The 25,191-nt window shown below is 41.9% G+C and overlaps 2 protein-coding genes across 4 annotated transcripts in view; one reads left to right on the forward strand and one right to left on the reverse strand.

The window, feature by feature from the left end:
- The first annotated feature begins 1,193 nt into the window (after positions 1–1,193).
- FAM8A1 (family with sequence similarity 8 member A1) lies at positions 1,194–10,397 on the forward strand. Its single transcript, XM_066558252.1, has 5 exons — positions 1,194–1,683; positions 6,068–6,188; positions 8,444–8,567; positions 8,790–8,929; positions 9,246–10,397. Exons 1-5 carry the CDS (start codon positions 1,194–1,196, stop codon positions 9,388–9,390), a joined length of 1,020 nt encoding a protein of 339 aa, XP_066414349.1. The 3' UTR covers positions 9,391–10,397.
- Positions 10,398–12,492: 2,095 nt separating this feature from the next.
- The window catches only part of NUP153 (nucleoporin 153), a 44,146-nt gene continuing 31,447 nt past the window's right edge, over positions 12,493–25,191 (reverse strand). For all 3 annotated transcript variants that reach the window (XM_066558281.1, XM_066558273.1, XM_066558264.1), the window contains 10 exons: positions 25,070–25,162; positions 24,758–24,848; positions 24,349–24,468; positions 22,129–22,743; positions 20,488–20,673; positions 19,132–19,974; positions 18,216–18,575; positions 16,325–16,597; positions 14,117–14,276; positions 12,493–13,655 (listed from right to left, as the gene is read on the reverse strand). In XM_066558281.1, the coding sequence (XP_066414378.1) occupies positions 13,571–13,655; positions 14,117–14,276; positions 16,325–16,597; positions 18,216–18,575; positions 19,132–19,974; positions 20,488–20,673; positions 22,129–22,743; positions 24,349–24,468; positions 24,758–24,848; positions 25,070–25,162 (2,826 nt within the window). In that variant the 3' untranslated portion in view covers positions 12,493–13,570. The remainder of the gene's footprint in view (positions 13,656–14,116; positions 14,277–16,324; positions 16,598–18,215; positions 18,576–19,131; positions 19,975–20,487; positions 20,674–22,128; positions 22,744–24,348; positions 24,469–24,757; positions 24,849–25,069; positions 25,163–25,191) is intronic.

The raw sequence follows: 25,191 nt of genomic DNA on the forward strand, positions 1-25,191 counted from the left end.
TTTGGAGCCACCTGGGCTAGTGGAAGTAGTGGGCTAGATCCCATGGGGCAGGGATCTTTAAGGTCCATTCCAAACAAGGCCATTCTATGATTTTATGAAATTACTTCCATTTTTTAAAATTAGGTGAGGTTAAATGGGAAAATAGTTCACCAGAAAGAGCAGCTTCTGGTTTTGTTTAGCTGTGGCTTGTGCTGCCTTCAACATGGGAAACATTTCAGGTTCACAGTATGTATTACTGGTTAATTCAGTATTGAGCTGTGTTAGCATCTCTGTCAGACAGAACTCTTGGTCTGGTTGAGATGCTTAACAGAACACAGAAACCTTAAAGACTAAAAGTTAGTTAGAAGAAGTGTGTTTAAACTTGCTGCTGGTTCTTTGTCCAGCATTTGAAGGGAGCAAGTGCTGTGAGGAGCGGCTGAGGGAGCTGAGGGTGTTTAGCGTGGAGGAGGCTCAGGGGTGACCTTACCGCTCTCGGTAACTCCCTGAAAGGAGCCTGTAGCCAAACGGGGGTCGGCCTCTTCTCCGGAGAGTTTCAGGTTGGACATTAGGAAGAATTTCTTCGCAGAAGGAGTGATTAGACATTGGATTGGGCCGCCCAGGGAGGTGGTAGAGTCATCGTGCCTGGAGGTGTTCAAGGAAAGCCTGGAGGTGGCACTCGGTGCCCTGGTCTAGTTGACACAGTGATGTTCAGTCATAAGTTGGACTCGATTACAGAGGTCTTTTCCAACCTAAATTGACTCTGTGGATTGTGGGGTTGTTTTTTTTGGGGGGGGGGGCGGGGGGGAGTTGTTTGTTGGTTTTGGTTTTGTTTGTTTTTACTTGGGTGGTTTTGTTTGGTTGGTTTCGATTGTTTTGTTTTTTTCAGAAGACAAATATGATATGTATAGGGGAAAAAATGAAAAGGGGGAGATAGAGGAGGAAAAAAAACCCCACAACATTAATACAGGAAAATAAAACCACAGACCTCGCGCACCGCGACGAGCTCCGCAGACCGCTTCGTTCGCACGTCAGGGGCAGCGCCTCTGCCTCAGCGCTCGACGATACCATCTCGTGGCAGGGGCGGGGGAGAAGCCTGTTTATCCGCTGGCGCGTGCTCTCCTCGTCAGGCTCTTCCCCCCCCCTCCGCCGCGATAAGTGGGAGAGGCGAGGCGCGTCCCCAGCGCACGCGCGGTGAACGCTCAGTGCCCGCCGCGATGGAGGAGGTGGCGGAGCGCGGCCGGGCTGGCGCCGGGGCAGCGGCGATGGCGGAGGGCGGCAGCCCCGCCGGAGATGAAGCAGCCAACACCAACACCGCGTCCTCACCACCGCCGTGCTCCCCTCCGGAGGGCGGCGGGACGAAGCCCCTGAGCGCGGCGGAGTACGCGCGGCGCGTACACCAGTGGCTGTGGGACTCGTACTGCGGGTACCTGGGCTGGCAAGGCTGCCCGCCCGCCTTCCTCGCCGCCGCCGCCGCCGCGCAGCCGCCCCCACCCGCCGCTGCTGCCTACTACAGCCCCTTCTACCTCTTCGCTCCGCCGCCGGCACACACGGCCTCCGCCGGGACGGGGCCCCGCGCCCCCGCGGCTGCCACCCCAGCCTGGCCGGGAGCGGCGGGCGCGGTGTCCCCCGTGCCCAGGGCGGCCTCCGGCAGCGCCGCCAGCAGCAGCGCCAGCGGCGCCTCTAGGGACACGGGGCGGCCGGCGGGTGAGTGGGGCCGGGGCTGGGCCTGGGGAGGAAGGGGAGCCTGGGGAGAGCCGTAGCTCCGGGCAGCGGGGTTTGGAGGGAAGCCGGGGCTGTGCGACGTTGGGAGTCGCTGCGCTTCCGTTGGCTGCGGCCCCGGGCATGTGGCTGTGCCTTGTGACACAGGGTGACAGCCCTAATACCGAGGCCGTAAGTCCGAAACTTGGTCCATAAACAAGTTTGGATACAGGGTGACAGCCCTAATACCGAGGTTCTAAATCCAGAACCTGATGCATAAGCAGGTTTGGGGCGGTTGGCTTGCATTGACTTACAGCTTCAGAGCTTGTAAAGATGTTTTCTTGCATACGAAGGAGTTGATTTTTTTCCCCTGGAACTTATTCTTGTGGTCACAGGCTTGTGATGCATCTGGCTTTATAAGTAGCCCGTTTGGATTATGTAATCTAAACTAACTTTGCCTGTTTTAGTGAGCTCTTGGTGCTCAAATAAAATAATTTCGTGGAATCGAAGCAGAGAAGTGAAAACATGCTGACGTTAAACAAGCTTAGGCAGTGGGACCCGAGATAAACAAACGTCTGTTGCAGCTGTAAACGCTGAAGGCAGTGCAGCAGCAGGCCTTCTGTTTATATTTTTCAGGAATAAAGCAAACTCACTCTGATTACATGAGAGGTAAGACCTGGAGCAGCAACAACTCCTCACAAGTTGAGGAGTGCCTAGGTCACATTCCTTGAATGTTCATACTACTGTGAGCAATGTAGGAAACTGGAGGAGAGCACTTCTGATGGACTTTGGAAAAAAGCCAGAGCTCGTTTCTTTCTGCAGGACAAAGTACGACATTGCTGATCTGTGACATTATAAATAAGCTTAGTGGCCGTATGTGTGTGGAAGATGTTTTTCGTTCCTTTATTCCTTATTTTGAAGGGAAGGGAGCCTAGCCTCTGAGCTTGTTTCTTTCTTATGTTTTTAAGCAGATGTTTTTTTAAACATGGTTAGGACACAGAATAGTGTTTTCTGCAATTATGCCCTGATTCTGTTATAGTCCGGTTATGAACTGATGTTACCAGTCATTAAAGGGAGGGTTGGACAAAGGCTAGGCTGAAATGATTCTTGGAATTTTACCTGTTTTTTCGGGAGCTAATTCCATATGTTAAAGGTTATTTGGGGCATGAATAACATTTCATGCTGCTGAACATGGTTATTCTGAATATTGCATACTATTGCAATACACTTGGCCTTCTTGAGGGGAGTAGGTATGTGATGCAGCAATACAATACAGTTATAAACAAAGGCTGCTGGGCTGATGCTTTGGCTTCAGATTGCAGATGGATATATCTGGAACAGCTAAAGTGATTATGGCTCCTTCTTCCCTGCTGTAGATTATTGCCCACACAGCAGTGAGGCGAGGCAGGGCAGGTCATGTATCTGTCCCTGTGCCAGAGCAGTTTACAGCCCATGTGCTTATGTAAGCTGAAATAAGTGACAGCTTATGTTAATGTTGAAGATTTCAAACTGGAATGTCAAAAAGTGGGATTGTTAACTGCCTCTTCAGTCTGCCTGCAGGTGTGTGTGACAGCAGCAAAATTTAACAGCACCCTGGGCAGTGGCAGGCTCTTTGTGGACAGTGTCCATGATTTAAGACTCTTCCTTGCCTGGTCCCTCCCTACCTTACTGCAGGAGATTACTGCTGATCCACTGGGAACAGTAGGGCAAAAGGTGCATCCAGGCCCCAGCTGCCCTGTGGCTGACTGGTGCAAACTCCTCTTAAGCGCCATGTGGATGTAATATCCTAGACATTGAGCTGGATGGATGTTGAATTTGGCTGTCCTTGCTGAATAAATAGTAACCCTTGGCAAAAGAGTGGATTTCTGATATCACGAACAGCTTGAATTGCTGCAATGTAAATCTGCCAGAATCTAAGGGTTGCCAAGGTTTCTTAATATGATGGAGTTAAACATAATTTGAATACTTATTTTCCTAGCCCCATGTAGCTTCTTCTTTAGGCAGTCATTTAATTTAATGTATTCAATGGTGAATAAATCAGTCTCTGCTACCAACTCCAACAAATGTGCTGCTTTTGACAGAGCAGATGAAAGCTTTCACTTGGCACTGTGTACTCAAGCCAGGACTGGGAGACTGGCTATGTTCCCTCATGCCTTAGTTGAAGAATCTCTAATTAGAATTAGAGAACTTGGATAGGCTTTGAAAATGCCAGTGGAATCCATTTTAGTATTATACATGTCACGGTTTGACACTGGCCCAACACCAGGTACCAAGATAGTCACTTGCTCACCCTCCTCTGCCACAGCTGGGTAAAGGAGGGGAAAAAAGAAAAAAAAAGCTAAGGAAGGCTTCTTGAGTGAGATAAGGACAAGGAGGACTATTTCAAGGGAAAAACAGGCTCAACTTTAGTTGCAAAGTGCATTTTATTTCTAACAGAATCAGAGGAGGATAATGAGAAGTAAAATAAGCCTGTAAAATACCATTTCACCCGCAGCCCCTCCCTTGTTCCCACCGACAGTGCAGGGAAAAAGGGCATGGGGTTTTGGCCACTTCATCACCAAGATTTTCTTCCACTGCTCCAGAAGAGGAGTCCTTCCCCCATGAGACTGGGGGGTCCCTCCCACAGGAGACAGCTCTCTGTGAGCTTCCCCAGCGTGGGTCCACTCTCATGAGCAGTAGCCCAACCACACCTGCTGCAAACATGAGTCCCTCCCACAGGCAGACAGCCTTCCCAAAACTGCTGTGACATGGGCCTATTTCCATGGGATGCAGTCCTCCCAGGACAGGCTGCTCCAGCCTGGAAGCAGGGACTCCTTCTCTCCACTGGGTCTCCCATTGGACCACAGCCTCCTCCAGGCATCCACCTGCTCTGGCATGGGCAGCTCCCCCACAGGCTGTGGGTGGATCTCTGCATGCCCTGTGGATCCCCATGGGCTGCAGGGGCACAGCTCCTTCACAATGGTCTCACCACAGCCTGCAGAGGAATCTCAGCTCTGGCACCTGGAGCACCTCCTGCCCTCCTTCTCCACTGACCTTGTCACTATGTTGTTTCCCTCACATATTCCCACCTCCTCCTTTTCTCTAAGAAACAAAACCCATTAGTTTGTTTCGATTTTCTTCTTAAATATGCCATCACAGAGGCATTCCCAGCCTCCCTCGGTGGCCCAGTTTTGGCCAGCAGCATGTCCATCTTTGTGGCCACCCTGCTGCCTCAAACCAGGCTGCTTGATGCTATCGATGCAGATGATGAGTGCAGCAGGTGTGAAACAGAGTTCTATAAACCCAGGTATCTTAAATAAGAGCTGGCTCTTACCTAATCTCTGCCAGATTCTTCTTACCCCGTTTAAAAGTACTCTGGGCTTTTGGCTTGGCTCTCACAGCTCATTGGGTCCATGGCTGGCAGCATCAGTCTCAGCAGCTGAACTGGGGAGGCTTATTCTCAATGAAATTTGATGATGATTTTTGAGACTAGAGAGTAGGGTGATTTTATTTCCTCTTTTGTCCTTACTGTGTGTGGGGATAAGTATTCTCAGAAACAGTAACAAAACCAGTCCCTGTTTCCACAGGTTCCATCTGGTAGTAGAAGGGCATTTCTAAGTGAAGTATTGATGTGAGTCATTGCATGCTACATGTGAGAGTCATGTCCTTTGGAAAATAGAGGAGTAGCTGGGTCCAGATGAAATTATTTTGCAACACTATTTCTTGGAAACTTTCTAAGACACTCTCTAATATTTTCTTTGCTTAAATCACCTGGGTAACAAAAGCTTGTGGCTCCTTACTTTGTGGCCATTTGCATGTGGCCAGTTAAATAGGAGAATATGTTATGTTTTCTGGCTGGAGGTAGAGCAGTATGCTGTGTTTTATTAAAAGTAACGTGTAGAAATGTTTATGTCAAGTATTTTCATCCATTCCTGTTTGTATTTGAGTGGAGATAAAATAGTGTTTTACTCTGAGAACTGGTACTTGGTATACACAGAAGCCTTGGTGCTGAGGGATAAAAAAGTTGTGGTAGGTCTGATTTTCTTTTTAATCTGACCTCTCAGATTTACACAAATCTGTTCTCTATGAGATTATTCTAAACAAAAGAACACAAAAACTGATCTTCTGTACTTCAGTTCTTTAGCAGGGTATGATTTTGCCTGTGATCCTAATTATGAGAGGCTCGGTTCTGAAACAGTTACAGTTCTTCAAGAAGCTTCTTCAAATTCAACTTAAACAATTCAGATTAGTTTTTATGCATACATCTTTATAAATTTTCTCAAAAAACATGTGAGCAGAGCTCTAGATTATGTTCTTGTAGAGAGGTTAATGTGGATTTTGCTTTAGACATTATTGTTAACTTTGTGTTAGTGCAGTAAAATCTGGGTAATGTGAACTATTTCTGTTGCAGGTCGGGAGTTCCTTATCCCTTCACTGGCACACAGGTTCATAGCAGAGATGGTGGATTTTTTTATTCTGTTCTTTATAAAGGCAACCATCATTTTAAGTATTATGCACCTCAGTGGAATAAAGTAAGTTGAACAATTTAAAGCTTTGTTACATACAGCTTTAAGCTTTTCATGCTCTTTGAGGTGTCAGGTTGTATTTATGGTATGTTTTTGCATATGATATCATTAAATAAATGACAGAAGTTGAGGAACAGCACCATTAGGCTAACTTCATTGTAAATACATCCTGATTTTGGGTCAGTTATGGAAACACAGAATTTGTACTGGTCTGTAGGATCTCAAAGTCACTAACTACTAAGGAAAGATTAGGCTTGCACATTTATGGAGGGGGGGGAATAGCAAGATTACAAAAAAGTTCTTTTGAATTTTTGAAGAAAAAACATTGACAAACTTTTAAACAGTGTTCAAAATGTACTAGATCTGGCTGGGATTAAGTTAATTTTAGCATCTTTCATGTTAATGTATAGCATCTTCTGTGGTGCTGTACTTTAGATTTCTGACCTAAGCAATGCTAACCCCACAAAAACAATAAAATCTGATCAAGCAGATCAGATATGTATATACTTTGAAAATACATCCTGGTTGCTAGGAATACTGCCACACTGCAGGCTTCACTGGACTTAAATTGGTTTCTTAAAAAGTGCAAGTAATCAAAGTGTGTGTCAACCATACATTAGACTGAAAGATTCGTCATTTCGCATTTTTGTACACAGATGTAGTAGTTTACCTCAAACACTTCCTTTTTTAACTGCTTCTTTAACTGTAGATATGTTACTCCTTAACTCTCTTTTTGCTTTGGGTTGGTGTACTCAATATTCCAGTCTGATTAAGAGATGAGATCTTGGGTGCAGTCGATAATTCCACTACTGTACAAACACATTTTGGAACCCAGGCTTTCTGCTCAAGAACCATCCAAACGTTGCCTGACTGTAAATTAATAACAGGCATGCAGATAACATCTTCCAGACACCTTCACCTGCAGCTAGAAAGGGGTGTGGAAGAGGGTCAAATCCAAAACAATAAATACGTCAATGTAAATGATTGCTGGGTTTTGTTCAGATAAGCAGCAATTAAAATGCCAAACGTTTATTTCTGTTTAGTGGCCAGATCCCATCACCTGTAACCTGACAGTTTGTGTTTCTACTTTGCCTTTAGTAGTGGAGAATGATACAAAGTGAAGTAGTGGAAAGATGGGGAACAACTATATGTATATTGCTGCTGTAAAGTGATGAAAGAGGAATTTACAGCATTTTCAATATTAATAGTTTTGTGAGACAGTTGCTTACAGGGAACTCCAGAGAAATGTTCTGAGAGGTTTTCTGCTTAAGAGACACAGTGTGCTTGGGGTTAGGGTGAATTGTCATGGAAAACATAGGCCGCCACAGGCTCAAGAAAGACACTTCAGGCCAAAGCTGCATTGAAAGGAAATGTAGGTTGTGCTACATTGGTTTTTTAATTCCTGGGTTGTTTGAGGGTTTTTTCTGTCCTCAAGTGTGAATAAAAAGGAGGGCAGGTAGCACAAATATTAGATGGACTGTTTCAAAGTAGGACTGCACAGTTCTATGTGAGCCTTAATTAGATGCGTGAGTGAGAAATTCTTGCCTTAGTGTGTTGCAAGTATATCCATTCCAGGTATCAGATAAGAATGTTACATCTGCGGAGTTTATCTTACGAAAATATGCCATTAACTCCAAATGGATGCTTTGCATAGCTCTGTTAGGCCTAAAACCTTAAGGTTTCAATTGCTTTATGTTTGAATCCTCCTATTGCATACCAAGGTGCCTCCAGACAAGTATGGTGAGCCGTAAAGAATGAGAATGAGGAACCCTGATGAAAACCCTGATCATGCAGAGGAGGATATAGGGCTCCCCTGATTTCTTAGGGAGACTGCCAGCTTCTCCCTTGCATTCGTAAAGAGTGCCCTTTTCTTTTTCCTTGAGTGTAGTGTAAGAAGATACTTGGAGACTTGGATGCCTTCCATTTGTATCAAGTGAGATGATTATGTGCAAAATCTGTTTACCTCCCAAGAAGTGTGAGAATTTTCAGAACAATTCTGCAGCTCACTACCCAGGGACACCATTGTGCAAAAGTGGTAATAAAGAATGGTCTTTTCTTAATGAAAAAGACAAAACAAACTAGGCAGTAACTCAGAATGAAACTGAGTGTTCTGAATTTTAATGACTTGTTTAGTATCAGAGAGGGCAAGGAGCTTTTGTTGTCTTATAATACCAGAATGGAGAGAGTGAATTCTGGTATTAAAGGGGTAACACTGGTATTGGGAGAAGGATGGTTTTAAAGTTCAGTTTTATTTTGTACAGGGACATCTCTAAATTTGCCATGCATTACATCATAGAAGAAATAGATGAAGATACGTCCATGGAAGATTTGCAGAAAATGATGATAGTAGCTCTCATCTACAGGTTATTAGTCTGCTTTTATGAGGTAACTACTCATAAGCATTAACCCCTGTAATTAATAGTTGTGAGTTGTTGAAGAAATGGTTTTAAAAAATAATGTTATCGTTGGCCAATAAAGTAAATCCTCTTAACGCTATTTTGGATTATGTTGAAGCTTATGACATTCACATAGTTGAGGATAACCAAGTTTGGGAGACCTGTCAACAACATGGTGATGTGTGGACTTAAAATAACCTTTCTTTTACAGATAATCTGTATTTGGGGAGCAGGTGGAGCAACCCCAGGGAAATTCTTGCTTGGACTGCGAGTTGTGACGTGTGAAACTTCTGTCCTTATTGCACCCAGCCGTGTGTTAGTCATTCCATCCTCTAATGTCAGCATGACAACGTAAGTGCTCCTGGCTCGGTCTCGCTGCTTTCAGGTTAACAGTGTCGAGAGCGTGGGATTTGGAAGGAAGTTCACTGTTGCTTTGTTGTTGACCTTTGCAATAATTAGACTGCAACAGCTATTGTCAGATCCTGTGATCTAAGAATAAAATGGTAATTATTCAGTCACATGGAGTATTTTTCAGGGTAGGTGATTAAATCTCCTCTAGAGCTTGACTTTTGTGCTGTGCAAAACTTGGGCACTAAACTTTGAAATTAACTACTAATGTAAGCAGAAAAGTGAAAGTAAGGCACTGAATGTTCTATTCTGATTTCAGGTCCACAGTACGAGCTTTGATCAAGAATTTTTCTATTGCATCATTCTTTCCTGCATTCATTACACTGCTGTTTTTCCAGCATAACAGAACCGCCTATGATATTGTAGCAGGAACTATTGTGGTCAGAAGAAATGGAGTCAGATGATACCAAAAAATGAGATTTCCGGACTGGTTCTAAACATCCCCTCCAAACCCCAGTGAATAAAAGACCTACCCCAGAACTGAAATTGAGGTGTCTGTTGGAATCTTTTGCCCTAATTAAATAGGAACTGATTCAGAAGCTGAAGAAAATGTATGGTTCCTCTATGATGCCAGCAACTACCTTTGAAATATTGGAGTTTTCATGGACACCAAAGAAGTTTGGGAGAGAAAATACATATTAAATCCAGGAGTATTAACCTCTAACTGATGAGACAAAACCTGCCTGCTTTAACTGCAAAAAGCTGTTCTGTTCATCAGTCTGTGGAAAGCAGATCCCTAGGAATATGCCACCTTAAAAGAAATGTTGCTCCTACAATTTTGAATGTTGGCAGATAACTAGAAAATGAAGTTCTTCTCCAGGCAGTTGCCTGTCAAAGGATATGGAGGAAGAAACCTGCAGTATTAGACAGCAAGGCAAATGATGTTAATTAAATTGCCATGTATTTAGAGAGATCAGCAGTGGTTATCAGCGTCTTTTATTATTGCTTCACAGATGGTATTTCTTCACCTTTTAAGTATTTTCTCACAACATTGATGTGAAAAGGTTTTTTGCATGATTGTCTCAAGCACTGTCACTTACTTCACTTGTCCAAGCTAATGAAGAAGTGAAACAATAGCTGCTTTTTCCTCCGGGAAGGGTATGTTACACTGCAGTGTTAGTGATCTGGTGTGTGTAAATAATTCTGGAGCCATCAACAATACAGACCATGCTAATGAAAGGTAACTTTTTTGCTTCTGTTTGGAGTGAAAGCACTTGTCCATTTCTTGCATATAATGCAGAACAGAAGTGAATGTGTTTCAGAAGCATGCAGAAAGCATTAACTGAAATGTGTTATGGGTGTAAATCTGCAGTAGTACAAATACTGGTTATTTTCACTTTATCATTCTGTCTAATTGTATATTCAGAATAACTTAAATACTGAATAAAGAAACCTAATATTTTGCATGATATATCGCTTCGATGATTCATTTATTCTCCTGTTATTAGCATCTCAGGAAATTAACGTAAGCAGTATTAATGTTTTACTGAACTCCGAGTCTGGAACTCTTTAATCAGTTTTTGTATGTTCCTCTCTTAGGCTTAACATGCCACTCTCAGTGACTGCAGTTCTTGCCCTGCCTTCAACTTTGCCCAATGGCTTGGTTGACAGGAGAAATGTTTGAGAGCTTGGCTATGGCTCTTATCTCCAGGTGTAATATCTTAATCAGTAACATGTTCATACGCTGCAATATTTTTGTTGGACAAATTGTGTTCTTCTGTGTCTGACTGTATTGTGCACGCATTTCAGTTTTCATTGGGAATGATTATTCAGGACTAGATCCCATGCTTATAGTTGCAGAATGATGTTTTGCCATCCATCTCCAGAATGAGGTCACTTAACATTTTAGGTAACTACTTTTAAGTATTTATTTGTGAAGTAAAGGAAAAAAAAGTTGTCTTGGCTAGAACACTGTTTTAGAGCCCTTGCCTAATCACATTTTTTGAATACTCCCAGAGATGGTGATCCTACTACTTACATGGACAGCCTCTTCCAATGCTTGACAGCTCTTTCCATTAATTTTTTTCCCCTAACATCCAGTTTAAACCTTGTGACACCAACTTGAAGCCATTCCTTGTCCCACCACTTCTTACCTGGGATGAGAGACCAACCTTGCCCCGCCCCCGGCTTCCTTTCAGGCAATTGTAGAGAATAAGGTCACCCCTGAGCCCCCTTTTCTCGAGGCTAAACACCCCCAATTCCCTTAGCTGCTCCTGACAGGGCTTGTGCTCCATTCTTACACAGACTTAAGCACTGAGGCTGTGCATGGCAATCAGCCTGATGAAAGCTAAAGCTATCAGAACCAACGTAAACGTTCTTTCTAAGGTAATTTTTGCCTATTCACAACAAGAACTTTTATTTCCTTTAGTCTAGCAGTGACCTAAAAACTAGGATTCAAAAGGAGGGGGATGGGGGAGGAAGGGAAAAGCAACACTGTTGGCTAAAACTTTATTACTCCAATTCAGGTATAAGGGAAGGTATCTCTTACCCTGCAGAAAAATACCACCTTTTCCAGCAGGTAAAGAAAACAGTTACAATGCAAGAACACAGAGCCTGTCCGTGGAAATAGGTATACATTGTGCTGTTGGCTGGCTTTTAGTCTGTCTCTTATGCAAGCTTCGTCCCAGATGTGGCTTGTTTCTGCTTGAAAGACAAGTGCTTGGCAGGTGATTTAGGGCTAAGGGGGACAAAGTGGAAATCTGTGGCATTTTTCACATGTAGACAGCTGTAAACAGGTAATTGCATACAATCCTTTCATGGCTACAGTGGCATGATCTGACTGCCTGAATAGCAGTGAGACTGTGTGTGTGGTTTGAAAGTCAAGTTGCTGAGCATTTTCTGTTTCAGAAACAGTGACTGGGGCCCTGAAAAGAGCAGTAGGCCTTTGCTCTCTTGTCATGTCCAGCTTGTGCTTGAAAGGCATCTCACACCAGCAGCACCTGCAGGAGCAGTGCTGGGATGCATGACAGAAGTGCCAGCCAGGGCCCCAGCAGTGCCTCTGAAGACATTTACACCACTGACAGTGATGCAGTCTCTGCCCTTCTAGCTGAGGGGAGAATTAATATCTGAGTCAGAGATAGACTGCTGTGACTTGGTACAAATTCAGCTGTGGGTCCCCAGATGAACAAGCATTTCCTCTGATTTTACTAGAATAATGTCTGTTCTCCAAGAAGTTCCTGTAACTGCTACAGAAGCGCCCACCCCCTATTACTCATTTCCAGTCTTCACTTAGAACAGTGGTGAATGTTTATAAGCATTGGGTTGGGTTTCTTTAATAGCACTACAAAAAAATTAACTGCAGTCAGCTGACACATTGCTAAGCTGCTCCAAGCTTCAACCCACAATAAAATTCTCCTTCCTAACAGGAGACTTCTAAATTTAAGATCCTCTAAAATCAATGGGAAAAAGCAGAGCTTGAAGAAAGCACAAGACATTGCTCAGGTTGAGGGAACCACCTCATACAGTTACAGCTGGGGATGCCTTTACAGAGAGTTAAAATTGCCAGGTAATATTTCGCAGTTTTTATTGATGGCATTTATCCCATGGTTTAACATGTTAATTATACTGTAATAAACATGGCTTTAATATTAAACTTTTCCTTATTATCCAAAGTCACCACAGTCCATTTCAGTAAATATAAAAATATATACTTAATACTTTGTACAATACTGGTTTTTGGTCCAAACAAAAATGGATCAGAAAAGCCAATAAACTTACTTTAAGAATTCCCAATTTTAAAGATTTTCTAAATGGATTTAGGCAACTTTGAATAATGGGATTTACATAAAATCTGAGACAATACTAAACAAAAATGGCTGTAACACACAAAATTAAAATTTCAATTTCACAGATTTGTTATGCCAAAAAAGTACATAGAGAAACAAAATCGTATTTACACATCTCATAATAAAATAACAAGGCGAGACAGGTGATAAAGGGCTGTAAGAATGAAAATATAGAAATAGCATATAATTATTAAATGAAGAACTACAGATCTAACAAGTCCTTAGCATGGATCATCCTTTAATCAGTCTTCCCCTATCAGAAAATTTTAGTGCACAATACACCCAAACTCACTCACTTCACACATACACCAGCACAAACTCAGCATAGAAATCATTCGTTATCAACATTCTCTACTCTATACAGCATCCCTCGCTGATATAATTACAATTTCGAGGCGTCAGTAAACGCGGATGAGCGCACGTAGTGGTGCGGATGAAGAGGTATCGACAAGCCATTCACTGTGCAGGCTCTACTCAGGGCTACAGCCAGACCATGCCGAGTCAGTGAAAGAAGTAACTTGAGACTTTTGCTTGAGAACAGCCTTGTTGCCAACTTTACTTGCTACCAAAAAAATAACGGGGAGAGGGGAGGGAAGGACAGGAAAGCTAAGTTTTATATTCCTTTAGGCAGATCTGACTTCCAACAAGCCAGTGTGAGGTACAATCCCAGTAACTGAACAATTCAGGGTAGTAGCTGAACATTTCAGGATAGTAGCTGAACAATTCAGTCAGGGTAGAAGCTGAACAATTCAGGATAGTAGCTGCTTCCAATGTTTGTGATGCTTTACCGATCAGGAGTTTACTTTCTACGTCTAATTGCAGTCTTTATCTTCCGACCAGCAACTGAAGATCCAGAGGCAGAGAAAACATTTTTCCCATTAGTCCTATTAAAAGAAATTAGTAGTTCAGAGTTTAGGACAGTGTAGCTGAAAATTCAGTAGCAGCACTGAGCAGATATTCCAGAACAACTGTTTCATAGTCTTGTCTCACTAGTTACCAGCTGGCAACAAGCAGCAAATGACGAACAGAAGGAAGAGAGTTCCAGAAACCAATTTAATCTCTCTTATTCAGAAGGTAAGCAGCAGCATAATGGCTGGATACAGGTTCTACCTTTCAAGAACAAGAGAATCTCACATGTGTTGATGTGTGACATTCCTGACAGCTAGGCTCCTTTACAGATAGCGGTGCTTAGTTAGCCAGTCAGGCTAATAAAAGGAAGGATGCCAAATTTAGTTTCAAACTCCAAGGTTCATCTGAACACCTCATGATTTAACAGCAGCAGAGGCTGAACACTGTCCACTGATATTACCCGAAGCTCAAGGGAAATTCTGATATGGTCTCTTACCCCACTGTAAATGTTGGAGGCTGGTTGAACGAAAATCCTGAAGTGCCAGAAGGTGGTGCAGGAGCTGCTGATGCAGGAGGATTTGCACCAAAAGTGAATACTCCTGGGTTATTTGGAAAGCTGAAATTAGTAGTATTACTTCCAAACTGGAATACAGAACCTGGGAAGATGGGGTGGAAGCAGAAGGAAGTAAGAAAGCTGAAATATGAGTTCATGCTTTTCAGTAAAATTCTCATGTTCCTCCCCATTATCTTTAAAGATTATTCTTTTTACAGGTTGCTCAAGATGACAAAGTTGGAGGGGGGTCCACCAGAAGCATCAGATTACTACAGGAACAGTTTATTGAATTCACAGAATTCACAGAATCACTAGGTTTGAAGAGACCTTCAAGACCTTTGGGTCCAACCCATGCCCTAACACCTCAACTAAACCATGGCAGCAGGTGCCACATCCAGTCTCTTTTTAAAACACATCCAGGGATGGTGACTCCACCATTCCAGTGGGCAGACCATTCCAGTCTTTATCTCTCTGTAAAAAGCTTCTTCCTAATATCCAACCTATATTTTCCTGTGACGCATCTTGAGGCTGTGTCCTCTGGTTCTGTCAGTTGCTGCCTGGAGAAAGAGACCAACCCACACCTGACTACAGCCACCTTTCAGGGAGTTGTAGAGAGTGACAAGGTCACCCCTGAGTCTCCTTTTCTGCAGGCTAAACACCCCCAGCTCCCTCAGTCGTTCCTTACAGGGTCTGTGTTCCAAGCTCCTCACCAGCCTCGTTGCCCTCCTCTGGACGTGCTCCAGTGTCTCAATGTCCTTCCCAAACTGAGGGGCCAGAACTGGACACAGCACTCAAGGTGTGGCCTCACCAGTGCCAAGTACAGGGTAAGAATGACCTCCCTGCTCCTGCTGGCCACACTATTCCTGATACAGGCCAGGATGCCCTTGGCCACCAAGGCACACTGCTGGCTCATGTTCAGCCGGCTGTCACCAGCACCCCCAGGTCCCTTTCTGCCTGGGCACTGTCCAGCCACACCATCCCTAGCCTATGACACTGCAGGGGGTTATTGTGGCCAAAATGCAGGACTCGGCACTTGAACTTATTAAACTTCCTCGCATTGGACTCTGCCCATCCATCCATTCACACAGACTGAGGAATTTTTAAAGTAAATACTGATGGCACACTGATAATTACTTGTTTGCTAGCTTCCATGCCACTATTAGATTTATACCTGTGCATACTGAAGTTTATTAATCAAGTCTTAAATTGTAAATTTATATTCAGGTAAACTTTCCTGTGTTCATGCAATGGATCTGGGGACTTCCTTTCCTTTAATGTGCCAGGAGTACCTTGATCTGAAAAAACTCCAAACATTCCAATTATCAGAGTAAACTAAGAAGTAATACAGAAAATCCAGAGAGAACTTTACCTTTAAAATGCTATCTGATCAATGAAAGATCAACTGAGTAATGTGTTGTGCACTAATCTGCTTGTACTAATCTACTGATCAGTACAAAAATGTCAGCTACTTTTAATGGAGGTTATTTTGCAAAACTTCTGAGAGGAAAAAAGGACGCTTTTCCCTTTCAGTATTTGATGTGATATCAAATAGACATTCTGGCACTGGTTTTGTTTTTTCATTATTACTAGTATGGAACAGGTCTTTCTTAAGTTACAAGGTTCATTCTCTGCCCCTTTCCCATGGCATTTTATACTTCATTAGTAAAAAGATCTTAATACAGTCTTAACCCATAAATGCTTAAAAAAAACCCCAAAGAATTCTGACTGTATTTTATGCAATAAAATGACTGATTCAATTCTCAAATAAAAAAATAACCATTTTGCACTGTGTCTGCTCTTTTGTATTACACAATCTTAGCAATGATTACTCTGTGATTTTCAACAGTTCCTTTTAATCATTAGATTTCTAAAGAAAATAAAGCTCAAAATTTAGTTGTAGAGTTGCAACCTCCATGTCTGCTAAGTCTCTTGCAGAAAAGGCTTCCTGTGAAGCTGGATACCCATGGCACATTGTGTCTCCACAGTCAGGACTGGGACATAAATGACAACCCTATACCCGTTATTTTTATGGACGGCAATTGCTATATTTAAATACACACACAAGGCTGAAGTCATCTTTCTCCATATAACTCATGAAAAATAAAATAAAATATATATATTCCTAAACGGGAGAGGACGGTGAGCACTCACCAGCACTGGGGGTACCGGAGCCAAAGGCTGGCTGCTGGGCTGCCTGCTGTCCGAACACGGAGGGCTGAGTGCTGCTTGTCACCGAGCCGAAGGCAGAGGGAGCGGGCTGAGAGCCAGCAGAAAACAACGGTGTGGACAGCGACCCAAAACTTGGAGCGCTTTGCTGCCCGGAGCCTGGGCTTGGCCCGAATGCTGGTAACTGAGTGGCGCCAAAGGCTGGGCCAGCAGCAGGCGCTGCAGGCCCAGAGCCAAACAGAAACGAAGACGATGACCCTTGGGGACAGAGAGGGATGTCAGAATGGGCCCCTTCCCTCCCACCCTCCAGAATGAATCCAGAAACAAAAGGTTCTCAAGCCTCAGGTCTGCTGGCTGAATACTCATCCTAATTTCAAACTAATCGTGTGAGTATATCCGACACTACCTCAGCTACAACAGGAATTGCATCTTTTCTTTTAAGCAACATCAGAAATATGGTGTTTATGAGAGTCAGATAAAATTAAATCTCAAACACGCTGGCTGCCTTTTCATGTTGCGCAGATAGATTCCTACAGTGTGTTTTAATCTGCATTTACTAAAAGCTGTTTCTACCATACGCATGGAATATTCATTCAAACTGGATTTTTCCAACCTGCAAAATACAGCTCCTGATTTATTAGGACTAGGAGAACATGTATCTTTTTCTTTCAGCAGCTTCACCTCTCTCCTGTTTAAGTGTTTATCAACTTCTGGAGGCCAAATCAACCTTGCAGAAATCTCAAAAACTTGGTTTAGCAGAGTAATTCTCTACCTATCATCAAGAGAGAAGCAGCCCAGCAGTTGAGCTACATGGCCAGCAGAAATAATGAAATGAGCCTGAACAGTGACTCTGAAAGTACATGGCAGACCTGCTATGCCAAAGGGGCATTTTAAACAGCATTACTAATGCTCATGCAACAGGAAATACCCTCTAGTTGTGCCATAACTCGGAACAGCTGACTTTCTTTCCAAGATGAGATACATGCTAAAACTCAGGTTTCTGAATTTGTGAAGATGTTTGAAATATGGTGTCACTTACTAACAAAATTACACTGAATGTAAGCAGTTCAAATTGATCTGCTGGTTGTTGTAATTTAGGACTGTTTTCTCTGTTTCTGATCCACAAAAAAGTGTGCAAATTAAACTTTTGTGACTGACAAAGTTAAGCCATCAGGATCAAACTAGATTAAGTCTTTTCCTGACAGATTCAATCTTATTTCCAACATCCTGCATGGCTCATAGGAATACAGATAATTTGGTGTATTTAGTCATGCACTTGTTCATGCAATTCAGGCAGTGGAGTAACAAATATAAAATATGAAGAAACTCTGTATTTCTTACTGCTGTCTTCTCTGAATTGCTAGAAAATTAACATGCACTGGCCATGGCCTTAGTAAAAACCAACCCTTAAGCAGCATTAATTAATTGCATATTGAGGTACTTCATTTATAGATACTTGTGAGGGAAGGACTTGGCAAAGCTTGACATTATTTCCAGGAATTCAGAGTTTTAGGTATAGAAGCGCAAAAGCAGGAAAGTTGTAATTCATTGACTTCTAACTGTAAACACCGGACTAACAGTGACTCAAGAAAGAAATTATCATTCCCATGGTGAAAAGCTCCTGTACAAACTGAAATCCAGTAAAGGTTTGTCCTTTACAATAAAACTACTGTGGTGCCAATTCATTCCTAAACTGTATTTCCCACACTGAAGGAAAATTAACATTGCTGAATATAAATCCTCAGTATTTTTCTCTACTTCTATGCATTGAGCCTGCACATTTTCCGAAGAAAAATATTAATGGAACAGCATCTCCTTAGTCTACTACATAATGGCAAAAAGGAGAAAATGAGAAGAGCAGCTATTTAAAACGTACCTGTTGAATTTGATGTAGTTGTGGCTCCAAAAGTAAATCCTGAATTTGCTGCATTGGTACTGCTCTCTCCTGAACGAAAGAGAAACGGAGTGAGAGTCGAGACAGTGCTGGAAGATGTGGTTGCTGGTTTGTTTTCTTGAGAGAAGCCAAATGACTGAGATGTTGCAGATTCTGCAGGATTGCCAAAAACAGAGCTGGTCACAGTGTTGCTGGGTTGTCCAAACACAAAGGGAGTGGGAACTGGCTGAGGGTTTGAGGAAGAGAGGGTGCTGCCAAACACGCTGCTGCTGTTGGCTGAAGTGGTGGGTACCACTGTGCTGGAGGAACTGGAGCTCAAGAAGCTGAAGGATGCTCCTTGATCTGAAAGGAAGAAACACAGTTACCACTAAGTCACACAAATGGCGTTTAACAACAGAGAACTTTTCACACAGCAACCATCACTGAAAAACTTTAATCCTCCACTGCAAACTTTCAACAAATTAAAGGATACAAAACTGTGCGATTATCTAAGAAGCGATTTTTGCACCTTTATAGCAGTAGAGAAACTGCAGCACAGCTGCAAGTAGACAGAAAGAAGATATTCCCTCTCTTCTTCCCTTTCACTATAAAAAACAACACTAGTATGAGGCCTCTATACTGCACCATATTACAGATTTTATCACCAACTAAGCTGCTACTATTGAGACAGTACAACATACAGGTTCCTTAAGGTGTGGCAATTTTTTTTTTTGTCTCAACATAGTATTAAAACTCACTGAAATCTACAAAGAAATTGCTACATATTGCCTACACATCAACAACTAGGACTAAAGACAGGCTGCAGGTAGTATATCAATCCCACAGATGTTGTCCAGTACAGCCTCAGAGGGATTATTTGATAGAGCAGAGAAGTGAAGGCAAAAGATGTTCTGTTTACCGGAAGTACTGGCTGGTGCCCCAAAGGCAAAAGGTGCCTTTGCTTGCTCACTTTCCTTTTCTGATGGTTTACCAAAACTAAAATTGAATACAGGTTTTGCTGTGTTCTCCTCTTTGGTATTCTCAGCTGTCCCAGATGAAAATATAGGCTGTGCCTTTAACTCTTCATTGTCAGCTTTCTTTCCAAATGCTAATGGACCAGCAGAAGTGACAGAATCCTGCTTCTCTTCTGCCCTTCCCAAAACAAACTGTGAGGCAGGTGCAGACTCCACACTGCCAAAAGAAAAGCCTCCCTTCGTTGAAGCAGTTTCATCCTTTTTCTCATCTGACTTCTTAAATGGCAAAGCAGGTGACGCTGCATCCTTTTCTGCCACAGTTCCAAAAGTGAAGCCACTGACTCCAGTTTTATTCTCATTAGTAGCTATGGAAGAAGTAGAACTTGTAGCAAAACCAAAACCTCCCAAAACTGGTTCCTCTTTCTTTTCCTGCTGTCCCAGACTCGTCGTTCCAAACTGAAATGTTGAAGGAGCCTGACTGCTTGTAGATGGAAGTCCAAAGGTAAAACTGTTACTTTTACTTTCATTTTTGCTGTCTTCTGATTTAGAGTCTGAGGAAGAAACTCCAAATTTGAAGTTTCCTGAACCAGTAGGAAATTTAAATCCTCCAGTCACAGTGTTGGACGATGCAGATTCAGATGCAATGCCGAACTTAAAGCTACTTTGTTCTCCAAATTTAAAACTTCCTGTGCTACTTAATGTTTGAGAGGATTCAGAGGACGATGATGGGACACCAAATGTAAATGATGGCATTGCAGCATTTGTAGACACAGTAGCAGTACCAAAACCTGCAGAAATAAGCAACAGTGTAAAATTTGCAATATATGATGTAATACATGCAGGCTTTAGCTACATGGATGGGATTCTAGTCTTGAGCTTTCCCAGAGTCAAAACTGTTCAACAAAACACCCCACACACACGCAGACCAGTAAGGAAACTCCACACTTCCTCTCTACACTTCCTCTCTGTATCTTTTTGTCATGGTGCTCTTCTGTGCAGCACCTGGCTTGGAAAGGCACACAGCTGAGCTCCTTGAAAGACCGTGGTCTTTGTCTAAACTCCAAATGAACAACACACATAAGGGCTTGAAACAAACAAGTGTGTCACTGACACAAGCTTTCCTCTAAAAAAACCAATCCTTATCTGGAAAATGGGTGTGGAAACATGCACACCGTCTTATTTAAGCAATATTGCTAAACAACAAATGGACAGTTTTGCCATACTCAAAGGAAAAATCACTATACTTAAAAAAAAAAAAAAAAGGTTGCAGAATGCACATCCTTGTTCTTAATAAGTATTACCTTTGAGCTCTGCTTTGGTGCCTGGCTTCACACTTCCACAGGCTATGCATTTTGTGGCTTCTGCTTTGTTTTGGACCAAGCAGGCCTCACATTCCCAACTTCCTTCAGGCATCTTGAATTTGTCTAAATCCAGAAAACCTCCAGAAGAAGCAGAAACACTGCTACTGGTCACAGGCACTGAACTCCCTGAAAAAGAAGAAAAATAGTTAATCATCCTGCTTAAATAATACACAAATCTTTTAAGAAATGCTCGCTAAATTGCAAAGCACACAAGTGTAACAGTAAAAAAACCTCAAGCTACAAGTTGATTTGAGTCAAACGCAATCTGAGAATGTAAACAATAGAAACACCTGGATTCTTCTTTATAATCTATACATGAATTCAAGAACAAATTGAACCAGTGACATTTAAACAGCAACTGCAGTTCATAAAATGCAGCAACACAGCCAATTTCAGATGTAAATTACAGGTGCTGTATTGAACTAGAACTACTAAAAGAATTCCTGGTGACACCAGTTACCAGTAGTCAAACTTAGCATCACTCGAGTTAATGATCACTGTCAAATGATGCAAGGGTGAGAATTTACTACAATGATTCATCAGCAAGTCACAAGGACAGGACACATCCAAACTATATAGTAACAAAACTAAAAGAGGAACTGAAAGCTTCCAAACCCACAACCCTGTGTTCACCACACAAGCTACACTGCCTTCAACAGCAGCAGAAACCTACTGCTGCTGAGGTGTGAAATCCAACACTTGCCCTCTGACTTTTCTCCCCTGTAAAGGAAAAGATGACACTTGATGCTGCACCCCAAGAGCAAACTTCAGCTCCACAAGTGTCAGGAGTGAAGCAGACATCCCAAAGGCACAAAAGCATCACATAATTGCACTCTTCACCTACAATGAACCACTGAGGGTGGAATTCAAGGGAGAGACACAAGGTAATTTCTCAAGCTCAAAGCAGTGACGTTTCCTAGACAGGAATGGCTCTTCTTTTCCACAGCACATCCAGCAAATTTATGTCCTCCCATTTTACCGGCTTCACTCATCCCCTTGACAAACATAATGTAACTGTGCAAATTTGAACATATGGTTCTGGTTTAGCACAAGACAACTAGATAAAGACTACACTGATTTGGAATCTGGCTTGATACCTCTGCTCAATTCCACACAAATGCTGACTGGAGACATTTTAAGCCATGTTGTGCAAATACTGCTTCTACCTATTTTTTGAAAGAGGAAAACAAAAGCCCAACAAATCCAGTAGTTTTTAGCTCCTTTCAAGGAGTTCACATTTTTCCCCGAAGAAAATGAGTCAAATGGTTTTAAGCTAATCAAAGCATCCATTTTAGTCATCTTTCCTCACTAGCAGGGTATATTTGCTTCAGTAGAGCAGGGTATATTTGCTTCAGTTCAGCTCTGCACTAACACATTTCACAATCAGTTCAACTCATGCGACAGGTTGGAATCTGGGCTGAGACCTCCAAAGTGCCTGCAACCACTCCTGCAGAGAGCCGCTAATCCATCCTGTCTGGCATACCGCCATGCTGCTCAAAGTATTTTTTATATGCAACATATTTTATTCTTTTAAAAATACACATAGACTAAGACTGAAACAACAGAGAAAAAAGAACAAACCTGGTTTCTCAGACTGACAAGATACACATTTGCTGTCTTCTGCCTTATTTTGTAGAAGGCACACTGAACAGTTCCAAGAGCCTTTTGGCTGTTTAAATTTGTCTCCAAACCCCAGAGTGACTGTTGTGCCAGTGCTGCTGGAGGTGGATGTCACTGTCACTGAGTTGTCTGTGACCATTGGCATTGTCAGAGCAGGCATCACTCCTGTCCCAGGCTTTGGTGTCTCACATGCTATACATTTTGTAGCTTCAGGTTTGTTCTGGACCAGACAGGTATCACAATCCCACATGTTGGGTGCCTGTTTAAATTTGTCTTCAAAGCCCAGTGTCCCCACTGTGGGGACTGCTGTCTTGGAGGAGACACACGGACTCACACTGACCGTCTGCTTCGTACTCTCAGCAGTGGACACTTTAGCAGCTTCACATGTCACACATTTGCCATCTGTGGTTTTGTTCTGCAGACACTGGTCATGTGTGTCAGACTGCCAAAACGAGGATGCTTGTTTAGAGGTGTCTTTAGCTGCAGAAAAACTACTTATTGCAGGCCTGGTATAGATCACTGTGCTTGTCACAGGCTGTGCCGATGAACAGGAGGGTGATTTCCCAGACATAAAGCCTAGTTTAAAAAACAAAGAAAAAGGAGAGCTCTTACTAATGAAGCTGTACCCTGGCTACATGGAAGTTACTTATAATAGCAGACAGCACAAATCTAAACCTAGTGCCAATGGTTACAACTATACATTCCAACTAACTGCAAGAGGAAGTCCATGGAAAACTTATCTAAAGGGATGAAATTTCATATGCTGAGCTGGGACACAACAGAACGCTTATTTAAAGCTTGATTTAACTCTTCACTTCCAAGAAAGTTTTAAATACACATCTCATTTCTATCTGCCACTAGACTGGTAGATACAAGGATAAACAAACACTACTGAAAGCTGATGATCCGTCACAGACTGGAAACAATCCAATTTCATTTTAAGACACCATGTCCAGTCAAATAAAATTTCTAAAGCTATTTATGCCATAGTAGATGACTCATATTTACTTAGTAGCTGTACAGCAGTTGGTACTTGGAGCAGCAATCCACACAGTATTACCCTACAAATACTGAGTAATAATTAAGCAATAAAAATTAAGACAGACACACAATTTTTTTTCTATAAACTTGGTTCAAAATGTGCTGGGCACAAGCTAACTCTTTATTTAAAGGTGCAAACTTTTCAGAAAACAAGAATCACCAATACGGAAACACTAAACGAAAATGCTATAGCAACACATCTTAAATATCAGCACAGTTTAACTGTAAAGCTAAAATAAAGAGTTTCTCTTTTTATTGTTATATTATTGTTGCATTGGGATTGTTTCTTCATATTAGAATTGGAATGTTTGAACAGTGTGGATTTAGAACCTGGTTCTGTTAAACTGCTGAAGAAAACTAAAGCCCCTTCACCCACAGGTCTCTCCTTAAACAAAACACACAGTGTATTTTCTCTTACTTAGCTCTTTGCAATATAAAAATAGGCACTGCCTTAAGCTGTACATAGATTTAGTAATAAGAAGTCCTGCTGGATCTCAAAGCTTATGGGAAAGATCAAGTTCAATTAAGTCCTTTTTCCTAAAACAAAAAACATCATCTACACACACTTTACTCATCTACACTTTTTACTCAACAGTTGAAAACAATCACAATGACTTGGAAACCTTTTTTTTTTGAAGTGAGACTGCTACTTAACTGCTACTTAAAATTTACATCTGAACCCATAATAACTGTCAACATTTTAGGTAGAAAGATATGCAACTTCTGAAACACCTTTAGGAATGAAATTATCTTTACCATTCTTAATTTCTGGAGACAGTGAAGGTAAGAGAGGAATTTCCATTTACATACATTTTATTTATTTAAACAAAACGCTGATTCTTTGACTAATTCTTCTTATACTTAAGTTTGAATTAAAACCTAATATGTAATAGAGAAGCAACACATCCGGTTAGGAGCTCGGTTTCCCGTCAGCAATGAAAGCCCCTTGTAACAGAAGGGGGCATGAAGCATAACAGATGTAGCATTTAAGTCTGTCTTTACTGCTGACACTGCCTTAACTGTGACAAATTGTCTGGGGTTTTTTTTGGTTGTTGTTGTGCTGAGCTTTTTAAAAATCAATGCAGCTATATGCAAGCGTATTCTCTGGAAAATATTTTTTAAAAGAGTTCATTATCTCACCAGGGCTTTTTAGAATGTCTAACACACTTCCTTGCTTTAAGAACTTAGCAGGTTTGCAGAACCCATCATATTCTTCTTCTTCTTCCTTCTTATTGCTGGTGCTGTTTACAGTGGCACTACCTTTAAAAATAAAACAAAACCCACCCTTTACAAAGAAATCCACTTAGAATACATTCACATCTGCTAGAAAAAAGACTTTCCATGTTTCATTCTTCTTAAATAAGAATCTTTAAAATTTAACCTTATTTACAAGAGTTTATAGTTATAATCTGATTAAAAGCAGACCTGTCACTGAAAACACACTTTGCCTGGAATTTGTAACAAGCTTAGAAATGACAGCTTAACTATTTAACATACAAAAAAGAAAAAAGAATTAGCAGTCTGTTTGAAACCCTAAAATTTTTGTTACCTGGACTAAGGATGGATGTCACTGGTGTATCAGTGGATCTGGAAAGCTCTGACGACTTTACGACAGGAACACTAAATGTAAACTTGATTTGCTATAAAAAAAAGAGAGGGTTTTTTTAGATTTTAAGTTTAATCAAGTTTCACATACAAATAAATAATCTGAAATCCAGTCTTCAAACTTTTGGTGGGTGCTGGGTAAAAAATAACAAATCAGAAATCTATACATTTGTTTGTCCCCTTACCAGGGCCAATTCTGCTTTATTGTTCCACAGTATTCTACTAAAACCTTGAGAAAATGTTGTGATTTACTTACAGACGAGGGAGGTAGCACTTCCACCTCAGTAGATTTCACAATTGGAGATGAAAATACAAATGTAGGACTGCCAACATTACTTGCTGGTTGTACCTGTATTTTCAAAAGAATTAAAGTTTGTA

Source organism: Molothrus aeneus, chromosome 1, assembly GCF_037042795.1.
Source record: "Molothrus aeneus isolate 106 chromosome 1, BPBGC_Maene_1.0, whole genome shotgun sequence".
In the NCBI taxonomy this organism is placed as follows: domain Eukaryota; kingdom Metazoa; phylum Chordata; class Aves; order Passeriformes; family Icteridae; genus Molothrus; species Molothrus aeneus.